Source organism: Oncorhynchus tshawytscha, linkage group LG16, assembly GCF_018296145.1.
Source record: "Oncorhynchus tshawytscha isolate Ot180627B linkage group LG16, Otsh_v2.0, whole genome shotgun sequence".
NCBI lineage: Eukaryota > Metazoa > Chordata > Actinopteri > Salmoniformes > Salmonidae > Oncorhynchus > Oncorhynchus tshawytscha.
In genome coordinates, this window is record NC_056444.1 from 55,256,548 (window position 1) to 55,273,632 (window position 17,085).

Sequence of the window (17,085 nt, forward strand, 5' to 3'; positions counted from 1 at the left end):
TTTTTTACCCTCATCAATCTACACACAATACCCCATAATGACAAAGCAAAAACAGACTTAGAAATGTTAGCAAGTGTATTAAACCTAAAAAAAAACATAACATTTACATAAGTATTCAGACTAGGGCTGACAAAGTTAACGTGTTAACGTGACTAGTACTTGACTTTATTATTTTGATAGCATACAAAGTGCTTACAAATGCAGTCATCACAAAAAGCCAAATACACTAATTTCATAGTAAGTTGTCATTATACAAGTCCTATTGCACAAAAATCGTTGGATATATTCTACTAAATAATGCATTTGTAGTAACATTAATGTAAACCTCCCTTCTACCCAGTTTGGCAGCTCTAGGAAGTGTCTTGGTGGTTCCAAATGCCTTCCATTTAAGAATGATGGAGGCCACTATGTTCTTGGGGACCTTCAATGCTGCAGACATTTTTGGTACCCATCCCCAGATCTGACATGCACTGACAACTGTGGGACCTTATAGACAGGTGTGTGCCTTGCCAAATCATGTCCAATCAATTGAATTTACCACAGGTGAACTCCAATCAAGTTGTAGAAATATCTCAAGGATGATCAATGGAAACAGGATGCATCTGAACTCAATTTTGAGTCTCATAGCAAAGAGTCTAAATACTTTTCATTTTTCTACATTTGCAAACATTTCTAAAAACATGTTTTCGCTTTGTCATTATTGGGTACTGTGTGTAGATTGATGAGGATTTTTATTTATTTAATCGGCTTTAGAATAATACTTTCTGAATTAACTGTAAATATGACAATTCAAATAAGAGTTCTACAAGGCTGAAGTTATGCAATGCAACACATTGGAATTTGGAAAGCAATTCAGTCCAACTCAGCCCATGTTCTTTCTAATCATTGCAAGAGCAGCCTCCTTCTCCTTCAAGAGTTCTTTCAGTCGTTTGATTCTCTCATGACGCTTGATTTCTTCAGGGTCCATGAGTGCTGTAGAGCAGAGATAACTGGTTGGGATCTCTCCAGCCGTACTACTTCCCTGCTCACTCACAGTTGAAGGACATTGGATCTCCACAGATGTTAGCTCTTTATCTTCCATTTGAGCCTTTGTGGACTTTCTACCCTTTCGTTTAGCTGATTTTGCAATTGCGAAGGTACTGCTCCCTGAGGACCTGGTGTTTGGTGGTTTAGATGAACTAGGCTCCTCTTGTGAAGTGGATGATAAGCTCATTGCTTTCTCTTGTACTAGTGTTCCAGTCACCCCACACGGACACGCTGTGCATCTTTTCCCTTTTCCCCTTCTTCTTCTAGAGTTCGGCTTTATGTTGCTTGCTGTGCCACAGAAGGGCCCAGGAGCGCAATCCATAGCTTCAGCGTTTGTTTGTGGGTGGACAGATGGAACGGGTGAGTTTGAGCTTCTTTTTGAAATATGTACTGAATTGATTTCTGGCAGAGGTTTGGAAGGGACCCCTGTTTCAACTGCAGTGGAAATTAGATAACTGACAGTCGGTTCCTCATAGCCAAATATATGTTCAGCATCAGATAAGATGTCTAGCTGAGGACTTGGACTGGTGAGGGGCTGCATTTTCAACTGAGGACTTGGACTGGCGAGGGTCTGCATTTTCAACTGAGGACTTGGACTGGTGAGGGGCTGCTTTTCCAGCTGAGGAGTTGGACTGGCGAGGGGCTGCATTTTCAACTGAGGACTTGGACTGGCGAGGGGCTGCATTTTCAACTGAGGACTTGGACTGGTGAGGGGCTGCTTTTCCAGCTGAGGAGTTGGACTGGCGAGGGGCTGCATTTTCATCGGAGGACTTGGACTGGCGAGGGGCTGCATTTTCAACTGAGGACTTGGACTGGTGAGGGGCTGCATTTTCAACTGAGGACTTGGACTGGTGAGGGGCTGCTTTTCCAGCTGAGGAGTTGGACTGGTGAGGGGCTGCTTTTCCAGCTGAGGAGTTGGACTGGCGAGGGGCTGCTTTTCCAGCTGAGGAGTTGGACTGGTGAGGGGCTGCTTTTCCAGCTGAGGAGTTGGACTGGTGAGGGGCTGCTTTTTCAGCTGAGGAGTTGGACTGGTGAGGGGCTGCTTTTCCAGCTGAGGAGTTAGACTGGTGAGGGGCTGCTTTTCCAGCTGAGGAGTTGGATTGGTGAGGGGCTGCTTTTCCAGCTGAGGAGTTGGATTGGTGAGGGGCTGCTTTTCCAGCTGAGGAGTTGGACTGGTGAGAGGCTCTGTGTTTTCTGAACTTTCAGATGCATTTTTTACTTTTTCTATTTTCTGTCTTTTAGCATCTATTGGGCAACTACCATCCTTCCTAGTTGCAGAGACCTGTGAAACAACAAGGTGCTTAATTTATAGAGTGGGGAAATACAGTAATACATCTTGAAAATGCTGTTCAAATTAATGGTACAACAATATACATTTTGTCTCGAAATTCAATCGTGAATCTATTAGGCTAAGGTAGACCAACAGTACCTCATGCATTAGTAAGCTTTAGAAAATTAGAAAATCATCAGTTACCTCTGTTTCCTTGTGTTCCCTCTTTTTTATCAAAATGTTTGATCCCTGTAACAATTTGCGAATAGCCTCTATGGTACGTTTGTTTGTGGTCCCAATCCGAGGAAACGCCTTAGGGATAGCCTTGGGTTTAGCGTCAATCCTCTCCAAACATATTTTCACATCAGATGTGATCCCAAACATCTGTTTCAGCAGGCGATCACAAGTTTCCAAGGATTCCATGTCCAACACAGAAGTCCGCTGCTCAGGGATGGGATCTGATGAGCTCTAAAATTGGGGAATGATCAAGATTAAAAGCCTTGGTGAGTTTACTTTATTATACTGAACAAAAATATAAATGCAACGTGCAACAATTTCAAAGATAGTACTGAGTTACAGTTTATATAAGGAAATCAGTCAATTGAAATAAATGTATTAGGCCTTAATCTATGGATTTCACATGACTGTGCAGAGGTCCACCCACTGGGGGAGCCAGGCCCAGCAAATCAGAATGCGTTTTTGCCCACAAAAGGGCTTTATTGCAAACAGAAATACTCCTTGCTCCCTAAATACTTGAGACATCTGTGGCTTTGTGTTGTGTGACAAAACTGCACATTTTAGAGTGGCCTTTTACTGTCCCCAGCACAAGGTGCACCTGTGTAATGATCATGCTGTTTAATCAGCTTCTTGCTATTCCACACCTGTGAGGTGGATGGATCATTTTGGCAAATGAGAAATGTTCACTAACAGAGATGTAAACAAATGTGTGTACTTTTTGTGCACATGGAACATTTCTGGGAAACATGGGACCAACACTTCACATGTTGCGTTTATATTTTTGTTCAGTGTAGCCATTCTACCGATCATGTAGTAATCTGAGTAGTGGGTTGTCTTACCTTTTCTTTGTGAGTCTCCATTTCTGTTTGTAGAGAGGTACTTCCAGTAATGTTGTCCATTTCTTGCGTGGCAGGATGGTGCTGGCTGTTTCCAATTCCCTGGTCAGTGGCATCATCCTGGACATTCCCCATTTCTTGGGTTGAGGAACTGGGATGACTGCTTCCCATTTCCTTGCTAGTGGCATTACCTTGAATGTTCTCTATTCGGATTCCAGTTGCACGGCCATGAAATCTTTGAAGAATTTTCCTATACTGACCAGTGATGTCATGCTGGCGGGAGTTCAACTCTTGGCCTGTTGCACTACCTTGACAGCCTGCCATGTCTTGGGCAGTGGCAATGCTCTGACACTTTTCTATTGACAGGCCAGATACTTTGTTCTGATTATCCACTATCTGGCCATTCAAATGATCTTGACTGCATAACACTTCTTGTTCAGCTTCCAAGTCATTCAGCATATGAGCCATTTCCTTGTCTTCTTCAGCTACTTTAGACACTGTTTTGGGTGGAAGGTATGAGACAAATATTACATTGGAGTCTTCATCCTCATCGACTTCAGACTGTCTGAAAGGTTGCCTTGTTACGTCCCTTGTTGATATTGCCTGATATGCAAGGTCATCTTGGGGATCATCGTCACAGAGGTCAATGATGTCATCTGGTATAACAATGTGTTTAGGATCTGGTCTGGTTTTATTTGAAAATTGTGATCCAAGTGAGGAGCTTAAGGGTAGGGAGGGCGGTAAGCTGATTCTCTGATTGAATCCAACACTTTCTGCTGCCTGTGTGGTGGAGTCACCCATGTTCCTACTGGCCTCCAAGGGCTTTGATGGTCGGTTACAAAGCTCAGGGGTTTTCTTGGCAACAAAATACACCTTCCCATTGTACATCACTAAGGCATTGTCCTTCTCTTGGCCAATTCTTGTCTGACTCTCTTGGGAAGGTGAACACTTTTTTGCTGTGTTTTCACAGGGTTTGGTGGCTTTTTCCATCTCTGCCAGAGTTTTCAAAATATCTGAGGTCATAGAAGAGGAATTCACGGGAACAAGGCATTGAGCAGGTGAGCCATCTGCCTCCTCAATCACCCACTTAATAGGAGTGACCGGTCTTTTGCCATCCTTAGCAGTAGTAGAACACGGTGTTGAGCCTGATGATGAGCATTTAGAATGTGTCTGGCCAGATGGCCTTGGAAGTCGGCTGAGGGAGAGGGGTGCCTTCTGAAATGTTGGACATAATGGAGTACCACCCGGTTTCATGGTTTGGACAGGGGACACATAAAGAACCATTGGCAAATTCGAATTTGAGGCACAGCTCGTTGATGAAGTAAATATCTGCCTCTTTATGGCTGGGGGGAGTGCGGATGCTGGAAGGGTTTTCACTTGAGCATTAGGAGGAATTTGAAGGTATTGTCCATTTGGAAGCGCTGGAGATTTCACAGTGACTGGCAGCTGATCCTTATTCAAAAGTGTTAGCTCAGGTGATGTCAAGGATAACGCACTTTGGGCTACTTTTGTTGTTACTATAGGAGTCTGGATGCTCACTGATTTATATATTCCTGTCAGATTGGTTGGATTTTGAGAGGTACTCATGTAAAATGACCTTTTATTCACAGATTGTCCTCTAGCTGTGGGTCCCAGAGTAGACATGTTAATCTTCGAAATTGATGGCACGTCCAAGGTAAGATCTCGTTGAGGTTCAGAGATGTCCTTCATAGTGCTTGTTGGTGATCGAACAAACTGTCCGTTTACTTTTTGAACAGGGATCAGTTTCATAACATTTCTCCCATCAGTTCCCACAGCTGGCATCGCTTGGTAAAAGACACCTGTCCCACTGAAAAGGAAAAATGTAATACATAAGCATTTCACAGCAAGACAGTTCGGGCAATTCAAATCAATTTCTTGAGCGTTTTGATCATCTGTCCCTATAAAAAAAATAGGCCTTTGTGTTCGATACAATAGACGAACAATACAGGCCACCTCTTAATTGAGATCAAATCAATGCAGTTAGATTTGCTTGTATAGAACAGCTGCTCGCTTAATCATGCATTGACACATCACACACTTTCCTTTTGTTGAATCTCACTTCCTACTTATTTGTTTTATATTTTTCCTTTGTCTTTAGTCTGACATTTTTATATAGGTTTTTGATTCTTGTGTTTCTTTAATACCCTCTAAAGCATCTTTGGATCTTTGAAAAGCGTATTATTATTATTATTATTTATAGTGGTGGCTGGAAGCTTGCCTGATGACACATCCTGAATGTAATTCCGCTGCTCTATAGATTCTTACATACATTTAGTCTGAACCTGCCATTTTTGAAATAATTTGTGTGAGGGATGTTCATTAGCGATTGGTTAGATCTGTTAGAGACGATCCAGAGTATCAAAGAATCATCATGTACACCAGCTCTGGCCCAACCCATCGGTTTCTGGGACCAATCAGAATGTGTTCTCATTCTAGAAATCATAAGGGGAGGGAGGCAAATCCAGAATAATCGTGGAGAAGAAACGTCAGTTGGCCGGGGCGATGTGGATGGGTAGCCAGGCAAGCCAATGGGGCCAATATCCATATGGTTCCATGGTTGCCATGGCACCATGTGGAATGTCCATATAGTTCTGTGGTTGCCATGGCTTCATATGGCAGCGTTGACTGTTTACTCCTGCTAATTTAATCTATAATGAATAGTTATAATTGTTTTCTATGTCACATTTTACATCAACTTCTATTTTATGGTAGCTTATCAAGTATAGATGGTAAATATATAGAAATTCTATCCCAAAATGCTAAACTGGATGATTAATCAGACTTCATAAACCTGCTCAGCATCCCAGAGGTACTCATTGACATTCTTAACAAGTTTTCAAAAGAAGCAGACACCCATTACTTTGGACTTCAAGGATTTCGTTAAGGCTCTGGATATACTTCGCCAGAGAGGAGGCCGGAGAGGGAAGAAAGCAGGTCATAACTCCGGCTATATTCAAACTGTTGGATATAGATAGACCCTCCTCTCATCTGAGTGTACAACCCCCCTCCCCACCTTCAACCAGTTTTGCAAAAGCACACACCCAAGGAAAGTAAATACTGTCTACACTCAGTGTTTTTATCAAATGCACAGTCTCTCTTAAACAAGTTGGAAAAGTTTGAGTGGAGAATGAGTGAATCAAAATCTGACATTGAAATTATTTCTGAGACATGGTTTAGTGGCAACTCACCCACTGAAATGTTTGACATTTAGGGCTTTACAACTTTCTCCTGCGCTCCTGAGGAAAGGAATGAGGGGGAGTGGCAATTTTTTTGTTGTTGAATTTTACCCCTTTTTCTCCCCAATTTCGTAGTGTCCAATTGTTGTAGTAGCTACTAGCTTGTCTCATCGCTACAACTCCTGTACGGGCTCGGGAGAGACGAAGGTTGAAAGTCATGCGTCCTCCGATACACAACCCAACCTAGCTGCACTGCTTCTTAACACAGCGCGTATCCAACCCGGAAGCCAGCCGCACCAATGTGTCGGAGGAAACACAGTGCACCTGGCAACCTTGGTTAGCGCGCACTGCGCCCGGCCCGCCACAGGAGTCGCTGGTGTGTGATGAGACAAGGACATCCCTACCGACCAAGCCCTCCCTAACCCGGACGACGCTAGGCCAATTGTGCGTCGCCCAACGGACCTCCCGGTCGCGGCCGGTTACGACAGAGCCTGGGCGCGAACCCAGGGTCTCTGATGGCACAGCTGGCGCTGCAGTACAGAGCAGTACAGCGCCCTTAACCACTGCGCTACCCGGGAGGCCCGGGTGGGGGCTATTATGTAAACAACAGCATCCCTGCATCTTCAGTGCCACCTGAGTTAGTGCATAAGGATTCATACTGGGGGTGGGCAGTATCCAGATGTTCATTTCAGTGGGTGAGTTGCCACTAAACCTTCTCTACAAGAAGGCATCATACCATACCAACGCTATTTATTTTCAAACGTAAAAATTATACATTAATATTTATTATTTTTGGGGCATTAGGGTCCCAACAAATTACTATCAAATTCCCATAGTGGTCTCTAGCTAAATGCTAACAAGTGCAAGCGAACATAAACTAATTGCAAGAATAGACTGCTATCTCAAATACTGGAGCCCTGAGACATATAATTTATTTGGCACATCTTAGAGGGTTAACTTAAGTTATAAGCAGTGAGGTTGCATGCAACACAAAAGCCCCTGCGACACGGGGGCTTAAAGCTTTAGGTGGCCCAGGGACGGTATTGAAAATCATAGTCTATATTTAAGGATCACTTCCCAACAAACTCCGTTTGGCTCCATTTCCATGATAAGCCATGGATAACCCCAGAGATAAAGGCAATGGTCAGAGACCGCCAGAGACCATTCCATAACCAAATCACAACCCTATGGAAGGAATTAAGGAATAAGGTGCAAGGGACATTTTTTTACTGGAAAAGCAAGATCCTGCCCAGTGGCATAAGAACATCAAAGACTTAGCCAACCTCTCCCAAACTGAGGCAACCTGACAATAGACATGGTACAGAAAATTCATTTAAGAAAGCACTATCAAAAGCAGGGATTGTAACCGGTTCAGGGAACAGAACCAAAAACCAGAAAAATACTTTTTTTTCAAGGAACAGAACCTGGAACGAAAGTGCTCCATACTGTTTCAGAATAAAACTTACTTTAAAATCCAGATGAAATCCCAGGCAGACTAATAAAGGAGTTTGCATATGAACTGAGCAGAACAGTGGCTGACATTCTTACCTCTCTCTACAAGAAGGCATCATACCTGAAAAGAAGCTACAGTGGTCCCCATTCCTAAAACCAAACCACCCTCCATCAGTGAAATACGGCTCACTACATCACCAAGCAAAGTAGCTGAGAGCTTTATCACAGAATGTGCTCTGACCAACATCCTACCCCAGATAGACACCCAGCAGTACAGATGGCTGCAAGGCTGATCAACAGCACACTGCCTGGTGGGTCTAACCAACAGAGCTCTTCAAGTCCGAGGATAAGCATAGTTCCACCTGCTCCCTGGTGACCACTGACTTTGGCAAAGCCTTTAGCCGTGTCTGCCACAACCTCACCACCACCAGGATGTTAGAGCTCGGGCTTCAACAATCGCTCGCCAGATGGATATGCAACTTCCTCTCCAATAGACACCAGGGGGTGAGGTATCATTGTATGCTGTCTGTCAGTAATCTCTTGGCCTACCTCAAGGAACTCTGCTTGGTCTGCTGAATGTTACGGCATACATCAGTGCAGCCAGGAAATCAGCAGTCAAGCAATGGATATTTGTGGATTACCTTAATTTATTAGAAACAAGAATACCAAAATCCACTTGCACCATCCAAGAAGACCTGGCTGACCTGGAGAAGTGGTCAGTGGGGAGACACATGCTCCATGCGCACTTCACTAAGTCACCACCCACAATACCACCTGTCAATCAACAACACAGAACTCTAGAAGGTAGAGGTTATCAAGATCCTAGGAATCTTCATTCAAGGTGATCTAAGAATGACAACACAGGTAGAGCACATCGGTGAAAAGGCCAGCCGACGTCTGTTCCTCTTCCGACGCCTTAAACACTTCCACATCCCTAAGAAGGACCTGGTAATGGTATTCACCACCTAAGTCCGACAAGCGGTGGAATATGCTGCCCCAGTGTGGCATGCAGGGCTAACCAAAAGTCTGACACCATCGAGAGGGTCCAGAGAAGAGCAATATGCATCGTCATGGGCACAGACTACATCTCCTTACTCAGATGCATGCACCAATCTGGACCTACCATCACTCCACAAATGCAGGGAAAGTCTCTAAAGATCCATCGCAAGAGCTTATCTAAAATCCGATCCCTACCACCACAGTTTAGTTGAGACCAACTCCTCAACTAAACTGGAACTGAATCATTGCAGCACTGAGCGTTTCCATTTTAGTGCCATCCCAGCCATGGTTCGCCTCAACAGTTGACGATGAATTTTTTTTTTAAATTTCCATGTTCTATTGTCTACAGCTGTTGCATATCATTTTAATATTCAAATGTTTGTTGTACTCACAATTCAGCATGTTGCTGCCACTTGTACAATGTTCTGTTGAAAAACACTCTCAATATCTCAAGTAGAGGTCGACCGATTAATTGGAATGGCCGATTAATTGGAATGGCCGATTAATTAGGGCTGATTTGAAGTTTTCATAACAATCGGAAATCTGTTTTTGGACACCAATTTTGCAGATTATTATTATTATTATTTTTTTTACACCTTTATTTAATCTTTATTTAACTAGGCAAGTCAGTTAAGAACACCTTTTCAATCACGGCCTAGGAACGTTGGGTTAACTGCCTCGTTCAGGGGCAGAAAGATTTTCACCTTGTCAGCTCGTGGGATTCAATCTTGCAACCTTACAGTTAACTTGTCCAACGCAATAACGACCGTTGCACTCCACAAGGAGACTGACTGCCTGTTACACGAATGCAGTAAGCCAAGGAAAGTTGCTAGCTAGCATTAAACTTATCATAACCACTAGTTAACTACACATGGTTGCTGATATTACTAGATATTATCTAGCGTGTCTTGCGTTGCGTATAATCTGACTGAGCATACAAGCATCTAGGTATCTGACTGAGCAGTGGTAGGCAGAAGCAGGCGCGTAAGCATTCATTCAAACAGCACTTTCGTGCGTTTTACCAGCAGCTCTTCGTTGTGCGTCAAGCATTGCGCTGTTTATGACTTCAAGCTTATCAACTCCCGAGATGAGGCTGGTGTAATCGAAGTGAAATGGCTGGCTAGTTAGCGCGCGCTAATAATGTTTCAAACGTCACTCGCTCTGAGCCTTGGGGTGGTTGTTTCCCTTGCTCTGCATGGGTAATGCTGCTTCGAGGGTGTCTGTTGTCATTGTGTTCCTGGTTTGAGCGAGGAGAGGGACGGAAGCTATACTGTTACACTGGCAATACTAAAGTGCCTATAAGAACATCCAATAGTCAAAGGTTAATGAAATACAAATGGTATAGAGGGAAATAGTCCTATAATTCCTATAATAACTACAACCTAAAACTTCTTACCTGGGAATATTGAAGACTCATGTTGAAAGGAATCACCAGCTTTCATATGTTCTCATGTTCTGAGCAAGGAACTGAAATGTTAGCTTTCTTACATTGCACATATTGCACTTTTACTTTCTTCTCCAACACTTTGTTTTTGCATTATTTAAACCAAATTGAACATGTTTCGTTATTTACTTGAGGCGAAATTGATTTTATTTATGTATTATATGAAGTTAAAATAAGTGTTCATTCAGTATTGTTGTAATTGTCATTATTACCAATAAAAAAAAGTCTGATTAATCGGTATCGGCCTTTTTGGTCCTCCAATAATCGGTATTGGTATCGGCGTTGAAAAATCATAATCGGTCGACCTCTAATCTCAAGCCCAGACTGTCATAAAGTTATGTCATGCCAGGCAGTGTTACTTTGCGAGGTGGGATGTAGGTTTCCTATTTCTTTGTGCGATTAGCAGCTATGAAACAAAATAGCAGAAATACCTTAAACATCTACTGCAGCATTTTTCTAACCCTAAATCACACTCCTAACTCATACTTGACTTTTGACTATTTATTTGCAAATGTAATGCTCACACTGTAAAGCCCTGAAAATTGACCACCCGCCAACATGGCAGGTGAAATAGACAATCTTACCCACCAATATCTAAATCTACTCACATTTGGCAGGTGTTCATTTTATGCCCTGCTATTATTCCCGACCACATTTGTGAAGGAATAGTGGCAACGTCAAACATAGCTACTCCAAACCAGTTGATGGCGCTATAAAACCTTCACCAGTAAATTTACTGAACAGATTCATTTGAATTGTTATGCGTGCACTAAGGAAGGATTGTAACTAGTATTAATGATATTAGAATAAATTCACATGGTGGCACTGTTGCAAACATCTTTGCTATTGTGCTAAAATTTGAACACTTCCAGTAAAATGTTCCCTGAATCAAGTGTGTGTGTGGTATTCAAATAAAATAAAACAGTTGTGTCTAGGAGCCTTCGTTGCTACTTGCAGCTATATTTACAACTTGAATTTGTAGCATGACAATTGATTTTATAAACTCCTTGCTTCAATCAGTAGTAGAAGAGCAATATTGTTATAGAGCAGTAGTCCATTGTTATAGTCTCTGTTATAGCTCAATACATGTGTGCAATGTGATGGATAGCCTTGCATAGCCTAATATTTCCTTTCATTGTTGGGGAGTAGCTTCAGTTCAGTCTACTTTCAGTGTAGTTCAAACTCCTGATGTAGGCAAACCCTTGTGGGACATTGATTACAGTATGTTGCCCTAATCCTGTAGAAAAATGTATGGTAGCCAATAAATAATAAATTGCCAATGTATTATTTCATTTAAAATCATTAAGTTGTCCAGTAAAGCCAAATATAAACTGGGCACTGTGGAATAAAGCTACCGCACCCCCACAAACTGTTATTGGTATAGGCTACAGCTGAGGGATGAGGTTGGGGAATCCCTCTCTCATAGAAAGTGTTCTAAATGCCAAGGACTGACAGTCCATTACATCCAAGAGATATACAGTTTCAACACATGGTTAAAACGTGGCCTATTGTTTTCATTCTTGCTGTTTGTAAACAATGGAGTAATAAAACCTTGTATATTTTGGGTTATGATAAAAAGAGGGATAGAGGTTAGTCTTCCAGAATCAATGGCTTAATATCAAGAACTTAAATGAACATCAAACAGCTTCCCAAATTCCGGACTGTACATTTGTTTATTTTGATTGCACAAGACTGGGTCTTTAAAACTTCTTTGAGATCGGTGGCCCCTGCACGGGACGATTGAGCTAACGTAGGCTAATGCGATTAGCATGAGGTTGTAAGTAACAAGAAAATTTACAAGGACATAGACATACCTGATTTTGGCAGAAAGCTTAAATTTTTGTTAATCTAACTGCACTGTCCAATTTACAGTATCTACTACAGTGAAAGAATACCATGCTATTGTTTGAGGAGAGTGAACAATTTGAACATAAAAAGTTATAAATTAACAAATTAGGCATATTTGGGCAGTCTTGATACATTTAAACAAATGCAATGGTTCATTGGATCAGTCTAAAACTACACATACATTGCTGCTATCTAGTGGCCAAAATGTATATTGCACCTGGGCTGGAATAATACATTATGGCCTTTCTCTTGCATTTCAAAGATGGTACACAAAAAATACAAAAGAACAGTTTATCTTTTACCAAATCTATTGTGTTATTCTCCTACATTCCTTTCACATTTCTACAAACTTCAAGGTGTTTCCTTTCAAATGGTACCAAGAATATGCATATCCTTGGTTCAGGGCCTGAGCTACAGACATTTAGAAAAAAGGTGCGGATCCTTAACAATAGCTAAACCTAATCTCATTGTTTTAAAATCTGTCTAATTTTAATGCAGCAATCAGCAGTTGAAACAATAACAAACCACTCAAATTCATAGAGTTATGGATACAAAGACTGGCCATGATATTAATATTCTAGTTTTAACCATGTTTTGAGGCTTTATTCGTGTGTTACATTTACTTTGGAGTAAAACAAGGTTATATTCTGGGTTCTGATGGGATAGTTTAACTAAACTCATGAGGTATTTAAATTATACAAGTTATATTCAAGAATCATTGGGTACACATTAATTTATAAATCCAAAAATGGATGTAGCTGTCAGATTGTCCCTTAAATGAAATGTATTGCATTTGAATCGTTTAGGCAGGGCTAGGCTACTTCCTTAAATTCCAATGTAATCCTTTCTTAAATTCAATTGAATTCACCCATTTCAAAAAAGATTGAGACCAATCCTCAAATACATGTTTTGATACACATACAGATGAACTGTTTATTCTTACCTGCGACACGCGCCTTGAGATGCCATCGTTTTGCCTTGATTACTGTATGAGATATTCAAGTTACTCATGCTATCCAAGGTAGCTAGCTAGGTAGCTAGCTAACTAACTAGTCTATCGAACCAGACAAAGTCGGCAGTGTGAAGCGCCAAAAAGCAGCGGGAACCCCTTCTTGTAGTTTATTTCAAGTTACATGCATGCCTAACAGAAAAATATGGTAACGTCGTAGGCTATCTAATGTCTGGTAACGTCGTTTGTTGACGGCTGCGCCATCTAACGTTAGCTAGCTAGCCTAGAGCTGTCGGTCTCAGTGATTGAACAGCTCAGGCCAGGGTAACGCTCGTTACGTTGCTTTTGTATAAATGACTGTCTAAATAGCTAACTCATCTAACTTACATTAGTGCCTACCAGTGATGTACTTTCTCCTGGAAAATAATGTCACTTTCCAAAACTAACGTTATCCAACTGACTAAATAACATATAGCTATCGTCAATCAATTTCCGTAGATATCCTTTTTTTTTGCGTTACACTTCCGTGAAACGTTACCAGGGTGCACATTCAAGAAATGGAATAATTCAAATTCATCAACAGCATCATAATTCCGCGTATAAAAGGCTGTTTGCAAGAGTCAATTGAGACCAGTATTTGTATCAAACTGTAGAAATCAATACAGCAGTATATTTCTCTCATCTCCATTCAAACCAGAGGGCGAACAGAACAGACCAAAACAACGTTCATAAAACATCGACGATCTTGAATCCCCACTTGAGACGGCTACAATAATAAAACATAACTTCCGGGGACAAAATACAATTTCCGGTGTGATTTGGAGACATCTTCGGGCCGTTTTTAGAAGCGTTGCAGAAGCAACTGCTCATGTTATGTTCAGTTATTTAATTGTACCCCTCCCCCTCCCCTATAAGCTTGCAGGGCTGGGTTTGCATTGCTTGCAGGAAGCAAATAGCCTACAGGGTAGCACTAGCAGTGCTATAGGATGTCTGAATGGGTGAATCGATTAACCCATTTTCTGTATTTCGGGGGCATTAATTTTGTGGGATCTTTGAATTTTCCAGTGCAAATTCCCCAAATTCAAAGAGGTGGCCGATTTTTATTCAATTTATGTGACATGCAGCAGAACAATATTCCTTAAATATATTGAAACACTAGCCCGTTTATAAACCAAACATTTTGTTGAAATGAGCCAAAACGTTTTAGCCTTGTGTTCTAGTCATGGGGCCAGGGTTCCGGTCTGGAAGCATGCTTTCCACTGTGCTCAGAAGGCACTTTCGGTACTGCAGTTTAGATGAAGTCAGGGGCGCCACCCTGATTTTCGAAGTGGGTGGGGCATAATCAGGTCAGGGTCCTCCCCCAGAAGTTTCTGGGTATTTAAAGCTCATTTCCTCTATTTAGAACAAAAAGTAAGCAAAAATGGCCGCAGTCATCAAACTGGGTAAGAGATCAATATTAAATATGCTAACTTAGGGATAGGCATCCCGTCAACGGGGCAGTTGCAGCGTCGTGTGTCACGATCGCAGATTTTAGAGAAACAACAAATGTCGGGACATATCATATAAGTGTCTGAAAGCTTAAATTCTTGTTAATATAACTGCACTGTCCAATTTACAGTAGCTATTACTGAGAAAAAATGCCATGCTATTGTTTAAGGAGAGCTCCTAACAACAAATCACATTTTTCACCGCGATAGGTTTGATAAATTCACCTCTAAATGTGAAATGTGTACTTGCATTCTGAAATCTTGCTCTGATTTATCATCCCAAGGGTCCCAGAGATAACATGAAGTGTCTTTTTTTTTTATATCCTAAAAAGGTCCAAATAGCATGCACGATCGATTTTATATTTCCACTCGTTCAATTTGCAAAGAAAGGAATCTGTGAAAATCTAACTCTAAACGTTGTTTCAACCAGTCGAATTACATTCGTATTTATTCCTCAGAGATTCTAGAACATAACCAGACTTCTCACTATATCATTAGGAGTGTAGTATATCCTATAGGACACCAAATGTGGGCAGAGAACGATGCCTTCATGGCGTGCTGATGACACGGGCGGTCTTCACTTGATTGACTGTAACTTTGTAAAATAAGCACCAATCGGGGTCAAACAAAGCTAGCTAGATTGCCAATGAGCTGGGCTTTACGGGTGTATGCGGAACCACCCTATCTGACGCACAATTTTGCTTCTAACCTCGTGCGACAGCAAGCCTTTTCCTTCTGAACAAAAATTGCAAGAACGTGGAAGTTATGAAGTTATGAAAACTGGGTGTTTTGCAAATGTTGAACTTACAATATGGCTACCAATACTGAGAAAGCTCAAACAAAGTCCAAGTATACAGATTTGACTATATTCTTGCAGAAAAATGCAATGTAAATGTAAATGTCTCCTTCACAATCTTCCCAAATGTACCTGGGTGACTTCACACTAAATGTCATGTAGCTCGCTCGTACTTCAAATTATCAGTCTGAAACTTTGCACATACACTGCTGCCCTCTTGTGGACACCATCGGATTAGATGGAACATTGTATCATTCACTGATATTGCTAATATACTGCGAAATTCACCTGAGCTCCATAGACTGGTCTTCCCTGGCTGTCTGACCCTGCTGGGACTCCTGTCACCATCTGATCCTTCTAAAACATGATGATAGTATAGTATAGGTGTCGGGTACTGACTGCACTAGAGGGCTGCATTCCCGTGGGATGCCTGCGACCTGCGGGTCCCGACAGAGATCATTTTTCATGATGCTGGAGTGGGATGTCAGACAGATGACTTTGGGTTGAAAATATTTTTGTTGTCCCACAGACTATTTGGAAACGGTCCTCTTTCTGCTTTGTATGCTTTAGCCTACATATTGTATTAAAAACACATTTTTCGCATTATTCACACAGAATTTGCTGCTTCAACTACAGTAGCCTACCTCTCCTAGTTGGGCGTTATCAGCTCTCTAAAGCAGATGACAGCTACCAAGAAACCACAGAGAACAATGACTGCAGTCCAAACAATTAAAAGACACACCCTATCCCCTCAGCCCTCAAATTAAGTGGATACCTCTGGTGACGTATCATTACGTCTGACGAGTATACACTTGTAGGGCAAGGGGCGAGGGAGGGAGGACAAGGTCCCTGTAACACCCAAAGATTTTGCAATTGTTTCAGATGCCATTCCCTCAGGTGTTGCTTTATTATTCAGGAACGTGTCAAGACCTGACCCTCAGAGCCTACGTTGACCCTGTTGACTCATCAGTAGGAAAGATTTGTTTCTCTTTTGGTCCATTCAACAACATAGCGATACGAACCTTGTTTCAGCAGGATGTTTCATCTTTACCTTATGTCATGCCTTATTGGAATGGATTTATTGATAATATTTATTGGAAAAAAGTTTGGATGTTGCCACACACATACCTACTTGTTAACAAAATTAAGGAAGTTTCCTTTAAAATTATTCATAAATATTATCCTGCCAACCACTATATGAAGAAGTTTAAGGAAAACATCAAGTCAAATTGCTCCTTTTGTAATGACCACCCAGAAACAGTGTTGCATCTTTTTTTGGTATTGCATTCATGTTAGAAAACTGTGGTAAGACATCAGTAGATTTATAATTGAACACATTTATGAAGATCTTACACTATTGTGGAGAGATGTACTGCTTGGATTCTTTACCTACGATAGAAATAAGCTGAAACATTATGTAATTAATTTCCTTATTCTTTTGGCCAAATTTCATATTCACAAATGTAAATTTACAAACAAAAAAACACATTTTCTTACCTTACAAAAATAAATTGAGCTGTATTTTAAGACAATTAAATACCCTA

At 41.4% G+C, this 17,085-nt stretch overlaps 1 protein-coding gene across 1 annotated transcript; it reads right to left on the reverse strand.

Annotated features, from left to right (window-relative positions):
• Positions 1-633: 633 nt before the first annotated feature.
• Positions 634-14,011, reverse strand: lrif1 (ligand dependent nuclear receptor interacting factor 1). The gene is made up of 4 exons (XM_024375465.2): positions 13,253-14,011; positions 3,373-5,197; positions 2,501-2,764; positions 634-2,308 (listed from the first exon to the last, which is right to left on the reverse strand). The coding sequence occupies exons 1-4, from the start codon at positions 13,318-13,320 to the stop codon at positions 863-865; spliced, it is 3,603 nt and encodes a 1,200-aa protein (XP_024231233.2). The 5' UTR covers positions 13,321-14,011; the 3' UTR covers positions 634-862.
• Positions 14,012-17,085: the final 3,074 nt, after the last annotated feature.

Bases quoted from the DNA above. Each gene is read 5' to 3' on its own strand.
- lrif1 (XM_024375465.2), bottom strand. From the start codon at position 13,320: ATGAGTAACTTGAATATCTCATACAGTAATCAAGGCAAAACGATGGCA. The intron at 5,198-13,252 runs GTAAGAATAAAC...TTTCCTTTTCAG, and splicing joins TCTCAAGGCGCGTGTCGCAG to TGGGACAGGTGTCTTTTACC. The intron at 2,309-2,500 runs GTAACTGATGAT...GTTGTTTCACAG, and splicing joins GGGAACACAAGGAAACAGAG to GTCTCTGCAACTAGGAAGGA.